The sequence below is a fragment of the Schistocerca cancellata genome, chromosome 1, assembly GCF_023864275.1.
Source record: "Schistocerca cancellata isolate TAMUIC-IGC-003103 chromosome 1, iqSchCanc2.1, whole genome shotgun sequence".
NCBI lineage: Eukaryota > Metazoa > Arthropoda > Insecta > Orthoptera > Acrididae > Schistocerca > Schistocerca cancellata.
The window spans coordinates 392,246,568-392,264,816 of NC_064626.1; the positions used below are offsets into that span (position 1 = coordinate 392,246,568).

General features: G+C 37.7%; 1 protein-coding gene across 3 annotated transcripts in view; it reads left to right on the plus strand.

Annotated features, from left to right (window-relative positions):
- The window catches only part of LOC126175634 (endothelial PAS domain-containing protein 1), a 702,263-nt gene extending 690,530 nt beyond the window's left edge, over nucleotides 1–11,733 (plus strand). For all 3 annotated transcript variants that reach the window (XM_049922540.1, XM_049922525.1, XM_049922533.1), the window contains exons 9-14: nucleotides 187–733; nucleotides 841–1,115; nucleotides 1,224–1,459; nucleotides 1,647–1,843; nucleotides 1,938–2,233; nucleotides 10,444–11,733. In XM_049922540.1, the coding sequence (XP_049778497.1) occupies nucleotides 187–733; nucleotides 841–1,115; nucleotides 1,224–1,459; nucleotides 1,647–1,843; nucleotides 1,938–2,233; nucleotides 10,444–10,716 (1,824 nt within the window). In that variant the 3' untranslated portion in view covers nucleotides 10,717–11,733. The remainder of the gene's footprint in view (nucleotides 1–186; nucleotides 734–840; nucleotides 1,116–1,223; nucleotides 1,460–1,646; nucleotides 1,844–1,937; nucleotides 2,234–10,443) is intronic.
- Nucleotides 11,734–18,249: the final 6,516 nt, after the last annotated feature.

Below are 18,249 nucleotides of genomic sequence, written 5' to 3' on the forward strand. Positions count from 1 at the left end.
ACAAAAACAAGTTTTAAATTATTAATCTAGGAATATATTGCAACCCACTAGAAAGCATTCACATGGATGATTTTGAAGATGAAATAGTACTAATTGCTGTGAACATTTTCATTTAATTTCATTTCTTTCATGAGATAACCTAAGTAAATGTTGTAGTTTCAGAACAATTTGTTTGTTTATTTTCAGATTGTGGCCAACAAATCAGCACTGGTTGTGGGTAGCAAGTTAACAGCCCCACCGCCAAGTGAGCCTTTGCGAGTTGCACCTGATAGAGTACGTTCAAAGGAACAGCCCCAGACAGTAACTGCTAAAGTTTTCACAAACGTGACAAGGGAGGCACCACAGGTTGTCACCAGCAAGATATTTAGCAACATAATTCGAGAGACACCGCAAGTTGTGACAAGCAAGATCTTTTCAAATATCAGAGATACACCGCCACAGACAGTGACACAGAAAGCATTTGTCAGTACTCCTCAAGTGAAAGAAGCTCCATCAATAATAATAACTAACGCTTCAGCAACACCTGTGAAAAATGTTCCTCAGGCTGTGACAAGCAAGATCTTTGCTTCAGCTCCCAAAGACATCATCCATCAGCAGTCTCCGCCTAAGCTATCTGCACCTGCAACTGATTTGCCTAGACCACAAGCTACAACATCGAAGATATTTGCTCCAAGAACTGAAGATATGAACAAAGGATATCTTATGTTTTCAGACGAGGAGCCGGGCTTGACTAGTAAGAACAATATTTATATTTCTCAATTATTTGTTTTTAATAGAGGTAAGACACTGGGGACTCTCACAAGAGAGTTTGTCTTGAAACCAATTTAATATTTGTTGCAGTTCTTAAAGATGAGCCTGAAGACCTTACTCACTTGGCCCCAACAGCTGGAGATGTCTGTGTTCCACTTGAAACAAATGCTTTTATCACAGACATGTTTGATGATATTATGCTATCTGATAACTATTGTCCACTCTTGAATGATGATTTGAACTCTCTAAGTGACTCTCAGTCAAGCAATGGCTCCAAGACAAGTGGAGACCCATTCTTCTCATACAGAGAAGAGTTGTCTCCTTCAGCATCTCCAAGTGACCTCAGTAGTTCATCATTTACAAAGGTAAACATATTCCTGGTGTAACTGTACATATTTCAAATGATATTTCAAAGTTTAAGATACTTCGGCTTCCGTGAAGTATGACGATAATAATTTGCATTGACATTACAGAGTCCAGGTGGTTGCAGTATGCCGTCCCTGTGCAGCCCAAGTCTATCCGGCGATGACGATCATATGACACAGCTGATGTCTGTAGGCATGGGATCACCTTGCACTGATGCTGATGAGGATCTTACAATGCGTGCCCCTTACATACCAATGGGTGTGGGAGATGATCTCCCATTGCTCATATCAGCTGACTTAATGTGGGGCCCACTGCAGGATAAGCCGCCATCTGAAGACAGTTGGTGAGAGGAAGTCATTTTTTATTCCCTCCCCTGCACCACTCTCCTCCTCAGACATCCCTCCATCTTAAAGGCATTTTGTAGTTTAAAATGTTGTTTTACTTTATGTATAGCATATAAATTGTTAAGTTTGTTGATTCCCTTATTGTGGTATGTGAGTACAACAGAAATGATGAGCTTTATTTTTCAGGTCATTGCTATCACCTGTCAGTAAGCCAGACCTGAGCTCAAACCTAGCACAACTGTTATGCTCAGATAGTACACCATCTCCTGTGATTTCATCACCACCACCACCATCAGCAAGAACCACTATAGGACACTGCAATGATCATGGTGGAGGGTTGGTTGACACAAATAATATGCTGTCCAGTGCAACATGTAAGAAAGGTAAGCAGTGGTATTCTATTGTCACCAATCATATGTAGAGTGCTTTCGATTTCTTTTTAAAGTAATTACATTGTTTTGTATGCTATCCCAACAGGGTGTGTGAGTGACAGTGACTGGCCTAAAAGTCCACGACGCCAAAGGCAGAATGGGCCACCAGACCCTTTAAAAGAAACAAATGGAGTAACCACCAGCAGAAGAGCCCCTGACAGGCCTCCGTGCAAGAGGGTAGCACCATCAGGCTCGGCTCGCTCAGATGCAGGTGGTGGGGCAGGAGGCAAAAGACCTCGACAGGCACCTGGAGCCTGGATACCTGATGGAGGGGGGACAAGTTCCAAACCGCCACCACCTGGTGAAAGTGTGCTGATGAATCTTCTGGTCAGCGGGTGTGATGTGAGTGCTGGCTATATTTGCTTAGGGCCTACTAGGGCAGGACTGGTATCCAAGCAGACAAAGCCCTCTTAGGCAAGTAGAGCTTTCCTTTGGGTTTCACTTCCACTGTGTGGTTGTTAATTTTTACGAACAGTCACACAGTAATCAACTACACTGCCTATTATACATGATACTGCCACTCATTGTCTCTTCAGCACAGGAGAACTGAAGTGGCACTTTTCTTATTTGTGTAAATAGACTCTTCCAGTGAGATCTAAATGAGGACAATTGCCATACTTGCAGAGTGGAGAGAACATTCTTACAGTGGTATGTATATATGAGGATTATAATTGTCAGTTGTGAAATGTAAGCATTTGTTGGCTAGATGCCATATAGCAGAAATGGAATGTATATACGTATCTGTTCTGTTTACCTTCATCACACTTCAGAGACTCGCATATCTTTGTGTTGCTACCAATCCATGGTAGATCAGTAAGGAAAGGAAAGTCATAATTTTGATGGCAAAGTTTAGTCGACAATATTAGCTTTGGTGTGCTAGTCTTGCACACAGAATCACAAATAAAAGGAAAATAATCTGAATGTAAAATTTGCGAGGCAGTGACAGATGTGTAAAACATGCTTGATCTAGTTGCGTTACAGCTGGTTGTTGCTGCTTCATTTTTGACGTGATGAGACATTCCCTATGTAGTATATTGTTTCATGAAAATCTGAATTACTGCTAATAGACTCATAGATACAAAAGAAACATACATTAACAATATATCATGCTTCATCAGATGGAAACCATTATTTTTGTATCTGTGCCAAAAGAAATTCTGTAAACGTATCAGAAATGGCTACTGCATTGCAGTCAGTCCTCTCTTAAACAATGACATCGCACTTAATAAGTGTACATTGCAACAAGACAGCTAAGTAGACAAAATAGGACACTGTACTTTGTGCAGCCTTTAACAATGTACAATAAGTATTGTTCCTTTCTCTTAGAAATGTTTTAAAATTTTCATCTTCATTTATAGAGAAGATGTGTCCTAGGTACAGTATGCAGTACAAGTGTCAGCCAGCAGACCTGTCGTATTTTATTGATTTCTAAGTGTAAGAATGATTATGTGATACAATAAAGAAATTTGTAGTAATTGTAAGCTTTACATTAGCCCTTCTTTCACTCATCCCTATTTCCTTCTGTATTTTAAAGTTGGTATTAGGTTTTTTCGCACTTGAATCAATAATTGTTATAAATGAACTTTAAGTGGCGGAGAGGGGGGGGGGGGGTGGCATCAATGTGCAATGTGAATTCATTTAGGTGTGGCAAGGATGTCATGTTCAAGTAACAGCATACCAATTTGCAACAGGAACATACTTTTGTAATATGTTATGTTAAGTACACTGGCAAGTCTGTATTTTCTGACATTTGTTTTCAAATAGAAAATGTGTAATATGCAGAACAAATGCAAAGCAGGAAGAGGCTAGAAAGTCACATGGCAGAGGGGGGGATAGTGTGACATTCTTACATTAGTTAGTTACTTTCGAAAGTTTTCTTTTTGAAACACTCATATCATAACTAAAACCTCTGAGACGCATTCAACAACGTGACTTTTTCCTTTCATTTAATGGATTTGCTATCCATTTGTGCCACCGTCACCCATTCCTTTCTTTGAGAGACTTCTTTTGCATTATGTTGTCCTCCCATTTGAAGGAAAATTATCCTGCAGGATGAGGTACATGTTTTTATCTATCATTCTATCATCACATAAAATTACCCATTTCCAAAAACTTCACAATGTCTGAAATTTAGCCCTCCTGATTTTTGATGTGGTGTCCTTATCCAACTAAGCAATTAATATCTTTTCTTCTTCTTCTTCTTCTTCTTCCACTAGTTATAAAACGAAACCCGTCAATATGAGGGCTATTTTTTTTTCTCCAATTTCTGATTGGATGCGAAATAGAAACCACAGTGAAAATCAAAAATGTTTTGTTTGCAAAATTTACCTACTCCTTCCAGCGGCTCTCTATGTAGTTGCCCCTCCAACTTGGACATCTGTCGTAGCATGGCACCAACAGTCCAATATTGTTGTCATAGTAGGCAGCCACTTGTGACTTCCTCCAGTTCCCTACACTGGTTTGCAGCTCATTGTCTGTGCTAAAATACGGTCCTCATAGCTTACATGAGTGAAGAGATGAAAATCAGAGGAAGCCAAGTAAGGGATGTATGAAGAGGATCAGATACTTCTCACTGAAAAAGCTACAGGAGTGACTACGTTGCTCCTGCAGTATACAGCCAAGAATTGTCATGAAGTGGGAAAAGCATGACAGTTACATTATGTGGGCTGTATGAAATCAGGCAGAATCCCTCAGCAGGACTTCACACTTGGTGGGAGACATTATTTTCTAGGCAGCTTTACATGCTCGCTGTGCACTCAGAACTGAAAGTGCGACATGAAATAATAGATGGGCATACGAGGGACACTGCACAACACATCTGCACAAAGCTTCACGAGATTTTCACAAAGCTTCATGAGATTTTCACTGTGGTTTACATTTTGTGACTGATTAAAGGTTGAGGGAGGGGGCTATGTAAATACGAAAGCAAATAAAACAATGGAAACTCAAGATTGGAATATCAACAATATTAGGAAAAGAATAGGCTGCTGCTCACCATACAGATGGCCCATTGAGTTGCAGACAGGCACAATGAGAAGACTGTTACATATTTTTCTTTACTGAAGAAGTCATTGGTCGAAAGTTACAGTGTGCAACAGTCTGTTCGTTGTGCCTGTCTGCATGGGTTATCTTTATGGTGAGCAGCAATCTGTCCTTTTCTAATAACAAATAAAATCACTGGAGGAGAGGGGGGGGCACAGATCAAATCAGATCAACAGTTATAATTTGTCACAAAGATATATTGCAACAATCATATTGCTACAAAATAAAACAGTTCCTTGCGTACACCTTGAGAATTCAATGGTTAAGTTAGATGTCAGTAACTTATGAAGTATATAATCTCATGAGTCAAGGGCACACACATCCAAATTAGCATCCATTCACTGAGGAAAAATTTGCTCTACTGCGTTCCTAAAAACTTGTGACCTGTAAAGAACAACTGAGAAAACTTCCTTCTCCTCTCATGCTTTGTTGTGATTAGATTTTGGTAAGTAATAGATAATAATAAAGTATGCAGCTTCAATTTAAAGGACACAGTCTTGTCTGAGTTTGATTGAAACAAAGCTTATATTTACTTTAAACAAAAGCAAATAAAGTAAAGACTTAACTGTTATCTCAATCCATGATAACCTGAAATTTGCTAGCAGAATGATTTGTAAATGAAGGATTCTCGGGATACCATTAAAGAGGAAAATGGAGGGAGGGGAGGAGGGAAGAGAGAGAGAGAGAGAGAGAGAGAGAGAGAGAGAGAGAGACATTAGGAGGATGAACAAACGAGGTGTTGCAAGGAACTTGTACTGAGAATGTACACACATATGCAAAGTTATTTGCTTTGAGGGGCGATAGTATTAGTGATTCTCAACAAAAAACTTCATATGGACATATGCTCTATTCTGAATGGTTTCTAAGATAAAACACATTTAATGTATATCATTATTTATTTTTTTATACTATTCAGACATTGACATTATTTACAAGGTACCACAGTAGTGTAGAAGTTGAGAAGAACAGTTTGATAAAGGACACTTGTGGGCTATCAAGTCAGGGAACTCCCTCAAATTGGCCTACAGAAACTGCCTAAGATATAGAACATGTGCATTTTGCAAGATTTACAGTATTATTGCACTCTCTTCATGCAAACTATTAGTCCTAGGGAAAAAATAGGACCTTTTTTGTACAAAATTTAATGTAGTTTAATTTTATACTGTGACCCATTTTTGCTGGAAGGTGGGGTTTTCAAGTATTCTAGAAAAACCTATAAAAGTGATATTAAATGTGTTTCATCCTAGAAAACATTTGGAATAGGGATGTGTCCATATGAAGTTTTTTGTTTGGAATCGCTAATACCAGTACCCCTCAAAGCATGTACCTTTCATCTTTACTCATCCTGTATATGTTGAATTAGTGCAGGTATATGATAGAACCAGTTGTATACTGAAGAAACCTTTTCAGTTTTAGTACTGCTCAATGCACTTTTGCACTTTTTCCTCCCAATACATAAACTGCACAGTGTGGAAAAGGTATTTTCAGATCTAAAACTGTCAGAAGGATGTGAAGTTGGCATTACTATGTGAGAAGCTGGTGATATGATTTAGAATATTCAAATTATATAATCTCCTGAACAGGACCAGTTTAAGGGCCCAGTGACACAAACTGCCACTTAGGGCTCCCAAGTGCTGGGTGTATCCACACATAATTAGTAGTGAAACCTGATTCGGGTGAAAGTACACAGCAGAGAGAGAGAGAGAGAGAGAGAGAGAGAGAGAGAGAGAGAGAGGGGAGGTGGGGGGGGGGGGGGGGGGGGGAGATTGGGATTCAAATGATATGTTGTTAGTGTGGAAAAAATTTTCTCAAACTGGTCCTGATCCTGTAAATAGTCAAACATCAAAACTGGGGCAGTTTGCTCAAGATGTTTTGCATTATCCGCCACAAGAATTACTTTGAAATAATTCTATTTCATTACAACACCAACCCAATGTTTGCAAATTCTCAGTATGAAAGTTGCATTGAGATCTTGATGCTCATTGAAAACTAAACTTTTGAATATAGTCATTTATTTTGATGTTGCACATGCAGAGTTATATCTTAGGTATAATATAACATACCAAATGCATGAAATAAATTCTGCAACTTACAAGTCAAAAACAGCTGTCTCAACAAGTAAAAAAAGTTATACAACTAATTATATGGCTGCCAGCAGTCACACAAAACTTTCCAATTGTATTTACTAAAGTTTCAGTAGCAAAATTCTCAAAATGATGAGGGGGGTGTGGTGGGAGGCATTACTAGATGATTTCAGATTTTCCTCATTGTCCGGAAGATTTGGACATTTCTCATGTTTTCCATGGAATTGTACCTGCTGTTAACATCAGTTTTATCATAGGGAATACCTCTGACCACATTAATACATGAGTGGGAAACTGTGCAAATACATTAAAATTCATCAGTTACTTCCTAAGGAACTCGTCGCCATTCATTCATGAGTTACAGGTAATGACTTGGGTGCCTTAACAGTTGCAAGGCAGTTTGAGAGAATTATACAGATAGAGATAGCTAAGATCTAAATCACAACAAATCAGAATTAATATTGACAATACATGATGTCACATAGTAACTAAATACGTAACAGGAGGTGTAATAACACTTAAGATTAAGGAAAGGCAACCACTCATCTGCAGCTGACTGACGTCTAATGCATCAAAACACACAACAGAAAAGATTATTTACACTGGCAAAGAGCTCTTGCTCTAGCAAAGTATACACATTCACACACGCAACCACACAGACACCAAAATTCACCTGGGGCTACGAATGTGTGTGTGTGTGTGTGTGGGTGTGTGTGTGAGCGCGCGCGCGCGCGCATTCGCGCATGCATTTGTTACAGGAAGAGCAAGCACTTGAAAGCTAGTGCACATAATCTTTTCTGTTGCATGTTTCTATGCACCACACATTAGTCAGCTATACATGAGTGAGTGTCTTATCGTAATTTTACAGGTTATTTTATCCAGGAATTTCTACAGAAGTTCTAATAAATTGGTAACATAAATATAAAAATAGTTACATATTTCGTCACAGTCCTGTATACTTAAGTAGCAGTATGGTAAATTATTGCTATTTTTGAATAGGTACATCATGTCTTCTTTCTGGGCTGTAGTGATATATTTCAACTTTTGTGCCATTGTTATCAGCTACGGTTTACTGTGCAAACTGAACACACATGTTTAAAATTTGGGAACACAAAAAACTAAGTTAGGGTCAACATTCCAGAGAAGAGCATAAACCTGTTTGTCAGGCTCCATAGACCATGTTATTTTGCTTAATAATACAGACAAAAGCCGACTGATCGGCAACTATTGAGTTCACACATATATGTGCCATCTTAGTTGGCCTACTAATTAAAAGGAACAGTTTGTAGTACCCTTAAATTAGTAATTTAAATTTTCATATATATAATTAAACCACTTCCTGAGTATAAAATTAAAAAAAATGAAGCTATTACTGTAAAATAGAATAATGTATGTAATAACGTCTGGAAACATAAAATCAGTAAGGTGTTGACCGACCTATTAAAGATGAAGACGTATTGTCTGATGAGTCATGGCCAGAACAAAAGTAAAAATTGGACATATTAAACATTTGACATGAGAGATTCTTGGTGAATTTTTTGACTACACTTCTTTGATAAAGACATTAAAGTACAATGCGAAAGGGACAGAAGAATGCAGATTCCAAAAACCAGTCTGTGAAATGCATCTCTACTCCTGAGAAATATGCCAGACTTTTTTGTAATTATTTATTAAGAAACAGTTTCTCCCTGTTGTGGTTCCCCACCACCATAATGAAACTTTGAAAAAACAGTTTATATATCAGCATCACTCTATTAAGTTAATACAAAGAGTAAATAAAATCTTGTTTTAAGCTATGCTTCTTAGTGAATTTAACCTATTTGTTGCTTGTGAACTATTTTTTCCACTCATTTTTTGTGTGATCAACTTGATTAATGTTTGACTCAATTCCCCGCACAAACCCAAAGGAAAGCTGCAAAAAGATGTAACTTATTGTAACTTATATTTGAAATGTTGTACAATAAACTTATTAAGCATTGTTACTGTATGTGAACAGTGGTATACGAAGAATTTGTTGTTGCTGTAAGTTAAAAAAAAACTTGACAAACACATTGGATGCAATTGATAATGTATCCTCAGAAGAAAGAAAGAAAGAAAAAGATAAGTCAATATGGTGGTACTAAGTTATTCAGAAGTCTATTACACATAAGACAAAAGAATTCGACTGGAGTGGAAAGCAAACAGTGATGAATAAAATCTATACTGTTGGCAATTTATTGTCATGTTTGTGTTTCTCTTTGTAACATAATGAAATTAGTATTTCATTCTTGAGCTCGTCATTTTGATGATGATGTAACTGCATTGGTGTAATTAGACACTTTTCACTTTTTCTAACTAGCAGTGACGAAGTAATAGTTCTGAAAGAATCAGTATCAAAATAAATTTTTATCTTACTGAAACTCCTTTGACTCTTATTGGCATACGTCAGCCTTTTTAACCAAATGTTAGTATTCTGAGTAATATTTTGTTAGCTCATTAAAGTTTTTGACACAAGGTGCTCAGAATACAGAAGGTAGAGAAGATTAAAACAATGCCTGACAGCAATTTCAGATGCTAGGGATGATTTACATAGAAGGTAGTTAGCATGCTAATTACAGCAGTGGCATTCACCGGAACTGCTTAAATGTGCAACCGTTGCCCTATACGCACACAGTAAATCGTCAGACAGTTGAGTGTCACTTCCTTTCGAAGATTCGTGGTAAGCCTGCAATTGTACCAGCAGTGACAGCAATTTTAGTGATGAGGCCTTCTGTTTCTACAATGATGTTATGCACCAGCTGTTTCATGTGGCCAGGTGGGCTAGGTTTCCAGGCCACAGGGCCACCTAGCCCAGTCCATCAATTCCCTAAGATAGTTCAGATGCTGCAATCTTGAAATGGTCTGGCACCCCATCATGTTGGAAGTACATTCTTTGTCTAATATTCAGGGGTACACCCTCCAGCTGTTCTGGCAGTACAAGTTCCATGAAGATGTGATATCTCCATCCATTGAGGTGAAATGGAAGAATGTATGATCCAGTCAACCTGTCACCTAGAATGCCAGCACACACATTAACACTGAATCACTATTGAGGAGCACTACGCCAAGTACCTTGTGGATTCATTTGTGCCCAAACATGTGAATTCTGGATATTTCGGTGTCGGTACACATTACCAGTCAGCGATATCGACACAACAGCTTTTGTCAGTACCACTAACAAAATGTTCCCTTACAGTCCAAGTTGATTTCAGAGACCATATGTTCCTTGTTGAAATATATTTGTTTTGATGTTCTCTACCTCCTGTATTAATTTCAATAACTGTTTTGGAACACCCTGTATACATTATTGCTTATGAGTGAATAATTATGAAGTTGGTATACATTTTGATACAGTTTAAGCTAGCAACTGAAACAAACTCTAATGTGTCTAAATTTTTGTTTTTCCAGGAGTTAATGAATAAGAAAACAGGCCAGAAGAAATTTGAAATTCAAGACCCTGGGCCAGCTTTCAGTGGCACTAAAGTGGCAGAGGAGCGAAAAGCGAGCATCCGCAAAAATTCCTTCTCGCTTTTGGAGCCAGAGAGTTCAACTATACCATCTTTAGCAGATTTGAGTCAACAAGACTATGATGTTAATGCTCCAGTTAGTTCAAGTGGTGGTTTGTTACAAGGACAAGAGTTACTTTCAGCTCTCGAAGTTTCCAGTGCTTTAATGGGGTAGCATGCTGACTATCTTTTTCAGTCAACTGTTACATATTAAGCACATTCCACAATTTATCAGTTCTTGATAGTGGTGAACTGTTGAAGTACAAAATCCAAACTTGTTCTTCAAATCTTAAACACCAAATGCCAACTTCATGTTCTGAGAGGTTTTTAAAACTTATTCTGAACTTCCTGAATGTATTTATTATTAAAAAAAAACCTATTGTGTTCATATCATCATATATTAATATGGATGTATTTTATGTAGACATGACAAGCTTTTATTGAAAAAGAAATATAAATGTATTTGCTTTAACTCATGAAATATACAGCACTTTTAAAAACTGTTGAAATTGTGGGTGTACAAATAAGTGACAAGTGAGCTGTTTTTTTTAATTTTCCATTGAACCCATAATGTTTGTGGGAGATTGCTGGTGAAGGAAGGTATATTATGGGCTATGATAAGGACAATAGACCAACTTTACTGCCATTACCTTGACAACAAAATTGTAACATGTGACCCTGAATTTTTTATAAGATTTATCATAGTGGTGCATTTTTCCCCACTGATGTTTATATCTGGGTCCAAGAGCACTATATTGTGAAATGAAATGAACAAGGAAATATGCTCGTATGTTATTTTAGATTACAGGGTGATACCTACAGACATTTTAAAGACAATTTTATAAGCAGTTGCATTGTGGAAGATTTAGATCTGCCACCAGAAGATTGAGAAGTGCTTGATTTATAAAATTTGAATGTTCTAATTTTTCTGAACTTTGGAGAACTCCAGAAACTCTTGTTTCAGATGGGAATATATTATTTCATGTAATATACTTTCAGTGTATGCACATTTAAGCTGTGTATGGGAAATAAACAAGATGAATTATGATTTTAATGTTGAAATATTATATAATTTTCATACGTTTTTATGATATATTTTATTTTGGAATTGTTTTAGTAAATAAGCCATTTTTATTCTTGTGTTCATATGAATAATCATTATATGACTAATAAAGTATCTCCAGTTTTTTAAGTAACAGTTTTCACCCATTTCATTATTTTCATTGATTTGTATCACATATGCAGCCATGACTAAGAATAGGCATTCAGCTGAGGTGTAGGCATTAAGCTGCATCATCTCTGATGGTTCCACATAATGAAAGTGAATGAATAGCACTGTATAAAATAGAAGTAGGATCTGTATGGAATGTAGAGAACAGAGATAAGAGAAGGTAATGTAGTGAATACAAAATCATCAGTTTCTTCAGTTTTGTCCCTTGCTTCTTGTCAGCATTCTTAGGTATCAGTTTGATTTTATTTCTTCTAGCAATTACATGTGATTTATAAACAGCTCATTCACTAACTTAGTGCTGACAATGATAGACGAATAAATCTGCCATGTGTCTTGGATTATTGGAAAGATTATTTCAGCATTTACTTGGTTGCACAAAAAAACCACATGAAGCTTTTATCAGAATGTTTCTTTCACTCTGCAATTGAATTTCCACTACTGTGAAATTTCCTGGCTGATTTAAAACGAAATGCCAGTCTAGGACGTGACTGAGCTCACCAAGTGTGACCCACTATCAGCCCCACAGCTCATATTTGCAAGTTTATCTCTCACGCATGCCACCATCCACAAAGGTCCTTCTGCATATCATGCTGGGCATGTCCACATGGGAGAAAGGAAGAAAAGAGACAGACTTATAATTACCTTTCATCTTTCAGAAAATTTCATTACAATATAAATGCTACTGCAGAGTGTAATATTCATTCTGAGAACAACCCTTAGGTAGTGGTTAAGCCATTGCCTGTCTAAACAGTGTGCTGGATCAGTAAATGTATGTGGGAGAGTCTCTGTGAACTTTGGAAGGCAAGGTTGAAACTGTGTAGTTAGTAAGTGTTGCCCACCAAAGGAAAGGCACTGAGTTTGCTAAGTATGAGTGTGAAACTCAACTTATAAATATGTGTTCACTTTCTGTGTTGTGCATGTGTCTGCATTAGCTCTTACAGTGCTCTTTCTGATCTGCTAGACAGGAGGGCTCTGACACTATAAGGCATACAACTGAGACCAGCAGGGTGTAGATAAATGAGCTCTTCTCAGGGCTTGGAAACTTAGTAATTCTAATTATTTTTGTCTTTGAGAAATAGTGATGTGCATAGGGCAACGAATCAAGTGAGAAACATAAGTATTCTCACACTTCACAATGAATATCTTTAATTTTTGTTGTGCGCTGTCAGGTTTGGTGAGGTATTGTTTGAGAGAAACTAGATACCTTGGCCACTTGCCTTGATGTTCAGCTAAGAGTTGCAGCTGTATTTAGTCAAGAAGTAAGACAGAGTGCTACATTATGATGGTTGCATCTTTTGTCAGGTATAGTACTGCCTAATTTGTATCCTTACTCAAAAATACATGGCCTTCATCTCAGATGATGACCAATTTGTCTGTTGGAAGGTGTTTCATTATCTCAACCATTACTTTGTTTATGGGTCATAAGTGTATACTCTTTTTTCATTTACCAATATTACACAGCCCAAACCATTACTGGTAATTCTGATGAAAATAGCTTAAAATCAATGTCAGAGTAAACACTGATTCCTAATCCTGGTCAGCACTGAAACATTTGTGAAACCTTTTGTTTGTAAGTCTTCTTGTATCTAAAGGCTCCTAAGGATCCCTCAGAACATATGTATTTTCAGGGATGTTTTTTATTCTTTAAACTTGCATTACTATTTGAAACTGTCCTTTTTTTCTGTTTTTAAGCTGCATGAGGTCTGTTCAAAAAATTCCGGAACTTTGTCCACAAAAGTTTCCTACACCTACTTTTTACTTGTTGTGCATGGTCTCCTTCGAAATACTCTCTTCCAAAATCAGTCTTGGTATGCCTCTTGCTCAATCACACGAAGTGCCATACGCAAATTTTCTTTTATCTCATTGGTAGTTGCAAATCTTCATCCTTTCAATGGGGTTTTGAATTTTAGAAATAAGAAAAATATGCAAGGACCATGTCTGGAGAGTACAGATTATGAGGCAGCATAGTGATTTTGTTTTTTGTGCAAAAGTCACTTGCCAGCAGGAATGAATGTGCGGGTGCGTTATCATGATGCAAGAGCTGTGAAATGTCTCGCCACATTTCAAGCTGTTTCCATCTCACATTTTCTCACAGGCATTGCAACATGTCCTGATAGTACCACTAATCAACAGTTTATCCCTGTGGCAAAAATTCATGATGAACTAATCCTTCAAAGTCAAAGAAAACTAGATGGCGAATGGCATCCTGAACAAGGGTCATCTTTAATTACTGTCCAGCCATTTTTAAGCCATGTGAACCATTCGTAACACTGAGTACAGCTTAAGCACTCGTCACCATAGGCTTCCTGTATCATTTGGCGTGTCTCGGTAAAAGTTTTCGTGCGTTTCATGCAAAATGTAATGCAGACATGTTGCTCCTCTAACTCTGCCATCTCGAAATTCGACACAACGTTCTACTCAACACAGCACTGAACAATAACTAAAAGATATCAACAATGAAACTTCCAGCAGTTATGCATTAAACAAAGGTATTTGCAGGGACTCCAACCACATTTTGCTCCAGCACACCATTGGCATGAAGTTATGAATGCTCTGGAATTTTTTTAAACAGACCTCATATATGTTATCCTTGATGTTGGCTGGTTCATAAAGAATAATGCAAGATGTTGACTACAGAGTAGAAAATTTTACTTGCTACCCATGTAGTAGACATGTTATAAGAAATTTGTGGGAATGAGGACTTCTTTAGGGAAATATACATAATATATTACCTGCAAAACAAAGTAAATATAGACCATAGGCTGTCCAGCCAGCATAATGCAGAGAGGCAAGTGTGTGTGAGAGTGGGGGCGGGGGAAGCGACAATGGATTTATTCCAAAAGCTAGCAAGTTTTTTTCCTCTTTTGTGTGTGCCTATCAGTGACCTGATGCTTCTGCTATCTAGAGATTGGTTTCCTTTACTCCTAAACTACCTATAAAAAGATGTCTTTGTTTTAATGCTAACCTCACTTTTGACATGGAAGAAGATGGAAAAATATTTCTGAACCTCTTGGGCTTTGCATTGGATGATGTTGCTGGAATTTGTATTACTTTTAAGAAAACACCTCCATGTCATCTTCTGGTGATTGTTTATTGTTTCGAGAGTACTGTGTGTAAGACATTTCACCACAATATTCTTTCTTCTAGGAGCACTAGTCCCATAAAGTATGCAGTAGAACTTGTACGAAGTTTACAAGATAGGGGAGAGATACTGGTGGAAGTAAATCTTTGAGTCATGCCTGACTAGCTAAGTCGGTAAGAGCATTGCATGTGAAATGCTTGGTTCAAGTCCTAGTCAGGCACTCATTTTTGATCTGGCATAAAGTGTCTTGTGTACTGCTGATGGGAAACCCAAAGAAGGCCCTACTGATGCTGCATGCAAAATCTGAGGGCCTCAGCAATTTTACTGTTGGGAAAGTTCATTAGATTAGATTAGATTTACTTTCATTCCAATTGATCCATAGTGAAGAGGTCCTCCAGGATGTGGAACATGTCAGAAAAACAATACATGACAAATATTTACAACTAAAACAAATAAGCTAATGTTCCATTCCACAGGTCCCAAGTGGAATGATCGTCATTTTTTAATGAACAATACATGAAAGAGTAATTTTACAAATACTAATGCACTGAATTTATTTATTTATAAGGTAATAAACATGTAATACAACTACTATAATACTTATTTACAATGAACACATTACTGCACTGAAATGGTGCAGAAGGTAGATTGTACTTACACAATACACACACACACACATTTACAATGAACACATTGCTGCACTGAAATTGTGCAGAAGTTATATTGTACTTATATATAAAGACAAATCAGTTGGTTTTACTGAGAAATTCATCAATGGAGTAGAAAGAGTTGGCCACCAATAAATCCTTTAGGCTTCTCTTAAACTGAATTTCATTGGTTGTTAAGCTTTTTATGGCTGTTAGCAAGTTATTGAAAATGTGTGTTCCTGAATAATGCACACCTTTTTGTACAAGACTAAGTGACTTTAAATCCTTGTGAAGATTATTCTTATTTCTAGTATTGATTCCATGAATTGAGCTGTTGGTTGGAAAAAGTGATATATTTTTAATGATAAATTTCATTAAGGAATAAATATATTGGGAAGCAGTAGTTAGTATCCCTATTTCCCTAAACAGACTTCTGCAGGATGTTCTTGAGTTCACACCACATATAACTCTTACTGCACGTTTTTGTGCCCGGAAAACTTTAGCTTGGCTTGATGAATTACCCCAAAAAATAATCCCATATGACATTATGACATTTCTGTCCTACCTGTTACTAAAAATTTCAACAAGAGAGACAGAATGATTTAGTTTGAAGTCATTACACAAAGCCTTAAGCAACAAAAAATAAACATTGCAGTTATTGAAAGTATACTGAATGATAATTATGTTGTTTTGGATTAATAAATATAAGTAAGCTGATGCAACAATTTACACACCAATTCCTTAGTCAGGAAGAGTGAGTTTCAATATTCATCAGATCATCCTGGTATGAATTTTCAATTGTTTCTGTTAATTATTTCAGGTTGGCAACATTCAGTGTCATGGTCTTTCTTCCTTAACTGAAGCAGCAATGTTCCATGATATGCCTTTAAGCTTATAACTTACTTTTTTTTTCTTTTGGGAGCAACTATGGAAGCTGTAACTCAAGACATGCTTGCTGCAGTGTGGGAAGAATTGGAATACCCCATTGACATATGCTGTGCATCTCAAGGGGTGCATGTTGAACACCTATGAAAAGGTATTAAAAAAATAACTTTTTGAGTTTCCCATTCATCAAAAAACAACATTCATTTTAAATTTTTATTAGTTTCAGAAATATAGACAAGCCAAATTGGATGATTCTTTTAGATACATCCTGTATTTTGGCGATTAGATTTGTCACCATCATCAGGTGCACTGACGAACTGAGTTCTTGAGGGTGCGTGGCTGACTAATATTCCCTGCCCCCAATAGCTCCTCTGTCTGTGCTCTTTGGCCGTGTGTCGGCGATTGCGGAGACCCTAGCATTTGTGTTTGTGGTGGCTTTGAAGTAACTTCTCTGACTCTCCTGGTCACTAGATCATTTTGTTGGCTGAGAGTCTTCTTAATTAAACTCATTGCCAGTTCCCAAGCCTTGCCACAATTATAATGGCAATCTTGGTTAACAATATTGTCCCTGGTTGAATTTCTATGGCCTCTCTAATGACGCTGTCCCAGTGTTTGGAAGACTATGCCAAGATCCGGATACAGCCATTCTCCATTGCATGATTCTTGGACAAACAGTGCTTTACGACTGCCGACTTGTTGGGATACATCAGTTGAGTGTGCCTCTGGTGTTCGCCATGGTCAATGGTCAATGCCCAATATGTTGTGTCACATTTAAATGAATCTGGTATACGCTGGCTTCTGCAAACCGAGATCAACTCTGACACTTCTTAGTAATCCTCGTGTTTTATTGGGACTTATTAGTAATGTTCATGTTTTATTGGGCAGGCAAAAGACAGTTTTTACTCAGTGGTTCTTTAATATGCATCCGATTTCGCATAATAGTGCACCAGTGTACCATATAAAGGCTGCTTCTTCCTCTGTGGCTTCTTCCATCTCCACAGGTTGTACTGTTGTGGTGGGGCAGAGAGCATACCTAATCTGCGATTCTGGATACCCAGTTTTTTGGAATGCAGGTCTGAGGCATTCTAGCTCCTGGAGCAGATACTCTGCAACTGAAACGGTGCACGCCCTGTGTACTAGTGCTTTTACTACCCCATTCTTTTGTGAAGATCAGCTGCAGCTCTCTGCATACAAATACAGGTCAGAGGGCATTTCCTTTTACAACACGCCACGGCCCAGGGTGCCATCAGCTTTTCTCTTGACCCTGAAGTCCAGGAATGGTAATCTTCTTTCTGCTTTGGTCTCCATAGTGACTTTGATGTTGGCATGTATGGAGTTCAAATGTGTAAGGAAGTGAAGGAGTTTGTCTCTTCCATGGGGCCACATGACAAATGTATCATCCACATAGAGGAAAAAACACACGGGTTTCCATTTAGATGACACCACTGCTTCTTCTTTGAAGTACTCCATATGCAAATTTACAACTACAGGTGAGAGTCGGCTAGTAAGCAAGGAGACCCTGGTTCAAGTCCCGGTCATGGCACAAATTTTAATCCATTTCTTCGGCTTCTATCATTATCAAAGATAAAGATGGGACTCAAACATCTCCAGGAAAATTTAGTTATAGCAGATCTATAGATCACGCACGCCTGAAGAACAGGCAGGATTTACCCATTATGTCCAATTTTGGGGTGCTATTCCAATAGCGGAGTGCCTCGGCAATAGTGATGATCTAAGAAGGCGAAAATAATCTGAAAATGTGAAGTGAAGTTTCTGTTAGGGAGATCACTGGACTAGGGTAGTCCATGCAGCTGTGTAGCTATACCGCCAAGTAAGCAAGGAGACCAGGTTGAAGTCCTGACT